Source organism: Pleurodeles waltl, chromosome 11 (assembly GCF_031143425.1).
Source record: "Pleurodeles waltl isolate 20211129_DDA chromosome 11, aPleWal1.hap1.20221129, whole genome shotgun sequence".
Taxonomy (NCBI): Eukaryota; Metazoa; Chordata; class Amphibia; order Caudata; family Salamandridae; genus Pleurodeles; species Pleurodeles waltl.
The window spans coordinates 90,845,415-90,854,534 of record NC_090450.1 but is presented as its reverse complement, the minus strand read 5'-3'; the positions used below and the strand labels follow the sequence as shown (position 1 = coordinate 90,854,534).

The 9,120-nt window shown below is 41.8% G+C and overlaps 1 protein-coding gene across 1 annotated transcript in view; it reads right to left on the bottom strand.

Annotated features, from left to right (window-relative positions):
• Positions 1-426: 426 nt before the first annotated feature.
• LSG1 (large 60S subunit nuclear export GTPase 1) overlaps positions 427-9,120 on the bottom strand; it is a 97,451-nt gene continuing 88,757 nt past the window's right edge. The window contains exons 13-14 of the mRNA XM_069213163.1: positions 6,598-6,771; positions 427-973 (exon numbers count right to left, since the gene is read on the bottom strand). Coding sequence (XP_069069264.1) covers positions 794-973; positions 6,598-6,771 — 354 coding nt within the window. The 3' untranslated portion in view covers positions 427-793. The remainder of the gene's footprint in view (positions 974-6,597; positions 6,772-9,120) is intronic.

Sequence of the window (9,120 nt, the reverse complement as noted above, 5' to 3'; positions counted from 1 at the left end):
ATTCTAACATTGCCATTCGAGTTGCAATTACTGGAATGTCGGTTGGGCTATGTGCTCCGATTACCTGCATCAGAGTAGACATCCTGTTTGTGTTGTGACATGTTAATAAACGTAAACATGATATATCAGGGAGTATAAAACAATGGAAGGTGTATTATGTTGTAGCGTGTGCAAGGAAGTCTATAAAAAGAGGTTTATGCAAAATTACCTATCTGAAAAAAAATGTGTGAACGGAGATACACTATACAAATTGGAGAAAAAAAAAATCCCTTTGCTGAAGTGTTTTTTTCCCTAATAAAAATGAACAAAAATAAGGCGAGTTACAAACATCAAGCAATTTCAAGAATAAGAGTGCTTCCATGCACAAATATTGTTTCAAACATGATTCAGTAAGTTCTCCTTCCAACAAATGACAGACATTTCAAATAAAATTTCAGAACTTTAATGTACAGAGACAAACAATTTTAAATGACAATTAATCCTTTTAAAGAATGGTCACAATTAAATGGTCATTGACCTATCTGTCATTGTGAACTCTGCCTGGTTAACCGAAGATCTAAACTGAACACTAATTTACGTACTTCCTCTGCTATTTTGGTCAAAAATATTCTGTCCAAGAAAAGAGAGACGGGATTCCTCATTCCAGTCATTTTGATGAAGCACGTTGGTTAAGTAAAGTATTTGTTGAACATGTTGTATCCAAATGTTCTGTATAGATTGAGTTTGCACTTTTAAATTACTTTTATACACATCATACATTATATACATAATATGTTCTTAAGACAAACAAAGTCTATGCATCAAGGTGTTTGGTAAGTCTGCGTGTTTTCTCCTTTTTATTTTTGTTCCCATGCTTTTTCCAGGGCTTTCCTGCTGCGGGTTCAGCATTAGCTCCAGTGGACGGCACTGGCCCAGAACCCGGCTTGTACCCCATCACACTCTGAACACCTTTAGTCAGGGCACGAACATTTTCCTGCAGAGAAATATAAATAGTTTAGGTACAAATAGATTTCTTGAAAATATTTCTAACAGCACCAATACGATAATATTTATTTATATGAAATAATTATGCACTTTTTTGTTACACGGCAAATATTGTTTTTGTTTCAAAATACAATGCTTAAAGTAAGAAACTATAGTTGTAGAGCCAGCAAAAATGTATCACTATTGGCAAAACTAAAATTGGTGAAACTACAAAATACAATTGCTTTGAGAAGGTTCAAAGGGATTCACACCCTGACTGCATGCAACAGCTGGGTTCATGGTTTTCTGTGGGTTCTGCAGAAGAACTTGCTATATTAGGTTCATTCATGGTTGTCCGATACATTATGAGTGAGATAATATGTATAGGGTGCATGCCCAATGTTGGTTCATAACAAAATATAACTTGCTTGTAACATTTAAGTTAGAGGACTTCACTTTTGAAGACTTGAGACATATGAGGAACTTTGTGAAGTTGGCGAATTTGCGCCAGGGTAAATAGGCTTTAGGGATTAGAACCACCCCAAAAAATTATCAAATGCAGACTTCTTTTTGAGCAAAATAGATAAAAAATCCTCATAATTGTTTCTTATTTATTTTTTATGAAAATAAAAAAAGCTTTTAGCCGGAAAATAGTGTTGAGAAACAGGATTTTCTGGTAAAAAGTTAGCTAGAGGAGTCATTGGAAAAGAGTACAACTTCGATACATGTAGTAAACTTCAATCTTGCCCAATCCAGATGGCAGATTAGGAAAAAAAAAAAAAAAAACTCCCAACCACAAATGCACATGCTACGCAGAACCCTGCCCTAGCGAAACTTTAAAAGATTCATGCTGCAGAACATCAAGATACTCTGTCTATGGCTGTATTCTTTGGGGGGGGGGGGGCTTATATCTCTCATGTATATTCCAGAAGTGGTGCTGCATTTGGCAACGAGCAAGTCTTTTTAGAATGGTCTACATTTTTCAAAATGGGATAATGTGACCATTTGGTGGAAATGTTGCTTACCTTCAGGAAAGACTTCTGGTGGATACAATATACCTTCAGATTTTCACCTCTTGAATACCCCTTCAGGTGCCAGACTGGTCCGGAAATCTTTTCTCCAAAGCTCTTCCCAGATCGTAGGGGGTGCATACTCCAATGCCAGATGCAACATCCCTGTGATTGTGCGGACCATGTAAGCTCTCCTAACATGGTACCAATGTCAGCTTGCCATCCATTTGTTCTGCATTATCAGAGCAGCAGGATGAGAATGACATCAGATAAGATATGTAGTGCAATAACAGAAAATTGGAACCTTAGTATATTGGTCCATAGCCATTCATCCAAATGGGAGGTATACGCAGACAGACAGAGTATCCACTAGAAGTATCATTACCAAAGATAAGTTACTTTGTCTTCTGTTGATACTTAAACTCTTACAGAAAAGCCAAACAATACCGACATACAGGATGGAGGTCCTTGATGGCTGGTTATACCAGAAAGTCATGTAGCACAACTCACCTACTGGGACTTCCCTAGCCAAGGCAGATTTTGAGAATATGGCTCTCAGAGTGTGCCCTGATGCTATCTGGTGTTGCCTGCCTATATAAATGTGCAATACAATCTTGCCCAATCCAAGGGGCTAGAACGATTCAATATGGCTGTGGCATAACAAAAGGAGGAGGAGGAGGAAACATATTAGTCAAACCTTTCAAGAATCGTAAAACAGTTGGGGACTTGAAAAGGGGTGACTCATCTGGGAGACAAAAGAAAGCAGATAGGGCCACTAGATACCCTTTCACCGTACCAACAGCACATCCACGTGGATCAAAGAAATGTGAGCAGCAGAATGTTAGGCAGCCGCACTGCGAAAGAGTCAATCTGGTAATCTGCACATTAAGTGAAAAATCTGTGCTGCCTCATGCAGTAAACAGATTTAGAGGAGGAATGAGAGGTAGATAAGATCACATCCACCAAGTTATCACATAGGTGGAAGGCATTAAAGTTGCCCTTCTCTATCTCCATGCATGAAGGTGCAGGGTCTAGCAATTTGGGTGGAGGACTGTCTCTCTGAGTTAGAGTGAAGGTCTACCCCAAGAGCAAGACAGAGTAGGGGAACACAAGAATAGGTGAAGAAGTTCTGCATACCACACTCTTTTTGGACAATCTGAAGCCACTAAGGCAATATGGGCCAGGTCTTGAGGGATCTTTTTCAGAAACTAAGGAATCGGGTGTATGGGAAGAAACATGCAATGAAGAGGAAAGTTCCATTCAAATGAAACAGTCACCCCCAAAAAGTCCTTGCACCAGATCCATGTGGGGGCATCCCCATTAATTGGAGATGTCACTTGTGGCTAGCAAGATGACTTGAGTAATGTTTGATGGGTAGGGCATAGCCCTTTTCCAAAAACTGTAAGACCCACTGGCCAGAGGTTATGGGGGAAGAGGAGGAAGGGGAGACTGCCTGAAAGGTTGTACAACCTCTACCCTTTTCATGGCCCCTACAGTGGTACAAAATTGGATTCTGGCCTGAAACGAATGATGCTGATGTTGGCTGCAAGGGAACAGACAAAGTGAAAGGTACAAGTAGCATGGATCAATGAATGACCAAACCCGAGCTGAGGTTTTACTAAGCAGGTAGTTAATATAATTCTGTACGTGAAGACAAAAGTACAGAGAGACAAACAAGTCTGATAATAGTCAATACACTGATTACACCGAGAGAAGGTACAAGCATCACTGGTAATTTAACCAGGTTTGTGCTGCTGGAGAATTACTGAAGCAATAACCCACATAAACAAGGCTTCTGTAGCCTCGTCATTCCCCAAATTAATGGCCCAATATCTAATGCTGGAAAGGGCTGCTGATGGTATTACCACTGGATTCTTTTCTGCTATACTTATAAGCTAACATCCTAACCAGACAATACATCTATTTGGGTAGGGATCTCCTACAGTAGGGTGAGGAACTGAGTTTCCCCCATCTTCTTCAGCTGCTGTTTGTATTTCACCATGAAAGGTCTACCAAAATCTATCCCAATAAAAAGATTTGTGGTGACATGGTTTGCTAGCAAAGTGTCAGAATAAACATCCCATCCAGGAATGAGCTATCACTTCCCTGTGCACAACTGAATACTGCAATAAAGATGGATGCATAGACTACAGTGTACAATCAAACATTATAGTGCATATCCATCCGTCTCTTGGCCCTTCCTTTATACTCAAGGTATGAGTACATCATGCATCTAAAATGACCGTTTCTTCTTTAAAAATAAACTAAGTTTTTAAACATATAAAAATTAATATATTTGTGAAATGCATTACACAAGAGGCCTTAGAGGATATATTAATTTTTCTGCTCAACAGTAGCATTTTGAAGAATTTTTGCAGATTCAATAGCAGCAACCTGCATTAAATCTACAAAAGGTCAAGAAAAAAACTAAATATTAATACTTACACACTACAGCAACTTGAGCTAGACTCACTTAGGTTTGACCTGTGAATCGATAATCAAAAGCAAGGTGAGGACATAGAATGGAAAATAACTGGCCCAAAAAATGCCTTGATGGTCTAATAGGAACTACTTTTCATTGCCCCTTGATAACTTATCTCTATAGGAAGGATTGTCATTGTTCTTACTAAGTTCAGTAAAGGCACAGGTTTGTCTTTAAAAGATACTAAAGGCCAACAATTCTCAGTGATCGGGGATCATTCTGTATTTAAGTGTTTTTAAATATCAGTAGCTTTTTTAATCACAAGAGGTTTCCAACTGTGAGGCTCTGTGGTGGTGGACAGTAGGCATCACTAGTGTTTCTTCATCAAAAACTGGGAAGCTAAGAAAATCCCTGGTTCGAAGTCTCTCTATGCTGTAAGTTGTACTAGATATTCACACGAAAAAAGAAGTACCCCCCCTCTCCCCACATTTGTCCTACTGTAACTGGAATCAGCAACTGGTGCTCTGAAGTAGGATACATAGAGTTAGAAACTATACTTACAAAACCGCACAGTTCTGGTTTACTGAAAACTGTGGAACCAGAATCTGCTCTTTCAACTTTCCGGTCCAGGATCGTACAATCAGAAACTACAATGGCCAAGGCATTTCCAATAACTTCCTTGAATGTCTACCAGCATTGATCAACTGCTTGAGTGTGACCGTACACTCGGGTCTTCTGTTAAGCAAGTACTCTGTGCCTTGCTTATGGTACTCGTCGCCTCAGGCCCATCTGTACGTGCACAAATACGTCCCGGCCTATGTTGCTGACAGTCGCAGACCCCATGACAGAACACTGCACTACTCTCTTGTGACTGTTGCAAGGATGCTGTGTCAGAGGATGAGGACGACGAGACAGGGACGAGAAGTGGTGGTAGAGCGGCGTTGGTTTACACGTACACACTTTACACATTCCCTCGGACATAAGCCAGACTACTCGTGCCAAGCTACAAAAGATGAACACAGGTTAACTTAGCTGTGTGACTCCCTTACCCCGACTACAGTGAGGGTCCCTACTTGGACAAGGTGTGAACCACTGCCAACTAGAGACCCCATTCTAACAGTAAAGAATCCTCAATGGTGAGGAAAGCCTCATGCTGTCCAACAAAGAAGTAACTTTCATTCATTTTAGCAAATTTTGGATCAAAAGTCATACGTAGGTAGTGACAACTGAGGAAACTGTTGTATTACACTTCTTTACATTCTCTGAAGATGTTGTTTGTTCAATGGTTTTTAAATCCAGTTTCCCTCTGGTTTAATGTATAACCTCTGCAAGCAGAATGTCCTGGGTCATTAAACTGCTGTAGGGCTTTGTCTCTATCACTAGATTCTTCCGGTCCAGGCTGCTTTGTTAGTTTATGTTGCTACCCTGTCATGTCAATTATTGGCTACAAATCTTCTGAGGATAACAATAGTTTCCTCCATAGGCGGTGAGGTCTCGTCCCCTTCTGAGTGCTTCCTCTCAACCCCACTTCCACTCTTATAGATGCTTTCTCATACCGCCAGTCCACTTCCCCCTACGCAAATGCTCTAAAACAGAAGGGAATAGACCAGCTCAGTATGGGCCTTCTCAGTTGGCCCTGCCACACTGCATAGCCATGCCCACAGCTACTGCAACAAAGTGGACCCCGGGTGATACAAGACAGAAAAACTCTGGTAGCCTGTTAGAGAGCAGCTACAGGAAACAAGTTCAAACATTAGGGAAAAACATCTCTCTGGTGAGTACCTGCAAAAGACGGGAAAAAACAGGCCGAATGGAAAACACCAAAAGAGCTCATGGCCACAGGGAAAACTACACAAGTTCATAAACCAACAAGACTGGCATAGCCCTTCATGTTGTTGAAGGGATACTGCCTGCCTAGCAGTAGGGATATACTCAGCTAGTTAAGAATCTGATGAGGACGACAGAACAAGGAGGTCATGTAGCCTATTTGTGGCAGTTCTGTTCAAAATGCTAGATTTTAATAAAAACAGTGGTTGAAATAATAAACAATACAATTATAAATGTTTAAGGCAGTACAATGTTAAATTATAGAACAGAAAATCACTGCCAATATGCAATTATGAACCATCAAAAATAATGGGAGTAGAAAACCATTTTGCAAGGTCAAATCTGGGAATACACTTTTGCATCACTATTTCTTACCTGGTGGAAAAAAGTTTTGTCAACAGTATTTTCAATTTGTTTTGCTTTCTCGTTTCCGGTTGGCTTCATTTTAGTTGTGGTCTGCATGCTTTTGCACTCAGAAGTGCTTTTATGTTGGGGCTGAAAATCAGATGCATCAATGCCAGGTGGAGGATGGCAATACAAGAGTTTTCCCTAGAACAATAACAATTACAATTATATGTATTTGAAGCTGATCGAAGTATTTATAGCTAGAAATGTTACCGTTAAAAACAAACCATGAATCTTGGAAAAGTGTTGGAAGTTTATTTTTATTCTGGTGTATATTTTCTGTGCAGTTTGCAACCCTTGATGTAATTTCTCCCTTCTAGAATCAACAGATAGAATGCTTTCTTCTAAGGTAACTTAGATCTTAACAATTTTCAGTAGCCCATGTATTACTCGTGTCCTTTTGTACCACAATGCCTCCACTTCCACGTCATGTGTTGCATACTTCATCTTACACAACAAAATACATTAGCAAACTACAAATCATACTTAGGATCACTGCTACATGCCCAGTAGCAGTTATGCACAAATAACAGAAGGGAGACCTATGAACAGTCAATTACAGTTCAAAAATATACATGCCTTCATCCTTCCATTCTGAACTAAGTTAAAACAGCCTTGCTTCTATCTCCCCAAAGTGGGATATATACTGCACCCATACATCTAGACAGTAGCCATTACTTAGTCTGTACTTCAAGACTGTTCACACTAATGTTAAGAGATGTTTGACAAGCAGAAACCCTGTGTTGGTGGCTGCCAATAATAGAGATGGGGATAAGCCTGGGCCTAGATAATCATTTCTGTTGAGACCAAGCGCAGAGAGCGATTACCTGGCCATGATGAAGAGGAATCAACACTGAATGGAAAATGTATACAATGGCACAGCTGACTAAAGATATGCGTGAAGTGTCACCTCAGTAAAATCAACCACCCAAGAGCCATGTGATCTTTGCAGCCTACACTAGAGATCATGTAGCCTCAGGGGTGATTTCCTATCTGCTTTTGTGGAGCGCCCGTGCTGCTAACTACTCACCCTATATCTTCAGGAGACCTTTCATATCTGCCAATGGGTGGTACTCTGCTGGGTGTGCTAACTGTTAAAAACTAAGGGGGTCATTCCTACCCAGGGTAGGGGACCGCGGATGCACCGCCAACAGGCTGGCGGTGCATCCCAGGGCATTCTGACCGCGGCGGTACAGCCGCGGTCAGAAACGGAAAACCGGCGGTTTCCCGCCGATTTCCCGCTGCCCTGAGGAATCCTCCATGGCGGCGCTGCTACCGCCAGCCTGGTTCTGGCGGTTTTGACCGCCAGAACCTGGCTGACGGTAATGGGTGTTGTGGGGCCCCTGGGGGCCCCTGCAGTGCCCATGCCACTGGCATGGGCACTGCAGGGGCCCCCTAACAGGGCCCCACTGAGAATTTCAGTGTCTGCATAGCAGACACTGAAATTCGCGATGGGTGCAACTGCACCCGTCGCACCCTTTCCATTCCGCCGGCTCCATTCGGAGCCGGCATCCTCGTGGATGGGGGTTTCCCGCTGGGCGGGCGGGCGGCCTTCTGGCGGTCGCCCGCCCGCCCAGCGGGAAACTCAGAATCACTGCGGCAGTCTTCTGACCGCGCAGCGGTGTTCTGGCGGGGGAACTTTGGCGGGCGGCCTCCGCCGCCCGCTAAAGTTAGAATCACCCCCTAAGTGTGTTCCCCTTCACTCTGTACGATTCCAGAAAAATCATAATTTGTGGTCATTTGAATACAAAGTTCTTAGTAATCCCACTTTGAATATACGAAGCCCGAACTGTGCAGGGTTTGTTGTTGCAATGTCATATACACCTCCACTGAAAACATTTATGACCTGGAACAAGCCAGTTCCTTAACAGGTCTCATTCTGGACTGTGTCTCGACTCAACAATGGGTTCCAGATCTCCAGTTACCCCACTGAACTGGACTTAGAGAATTGGGTACCCTATATTTATCTTGTTACTTGGTTGGAGCTTTTTTGATGGGTAAGTAGTTACAAAATATTTGCACTATTTTACTAGCCACTAGGGGGGTGTCTGAAGCCAATGAGTTGTCCAGTTTGCAGCAGTGCTGAATTTGTGCCGGTGGTCGACAACAACCCACCTTTTTCAAAACACTGGCACATATTTATTCACCACGCGGTGGTGGAGTACGCACATTTCTTTTTTTTTAATTTTTTTTAACGAGAATTCCTCAGTGGTGGATTGATATCCGTTTTACAACCTAACAGGTATGTACTGTTGTCACTGGCATTTGGCAGAAGTAGCAGGTGCCAAGATGGCACTAGCTGTTGTGGACTCTCGAAAAACTCTTTAGACCCTAATACTTTTTAATTTTTAAATTAGGCGGTGGTTTGCGGGCAGAGACAACTCTTTGTATCATATGGCCAGATATATTTTAGTTATCATGCCACAAACACTGTTTCTCCGTTAATACATTTGTCTCCCTGTCTGGAAGTGGTTCAATATAATTTAGAAAACT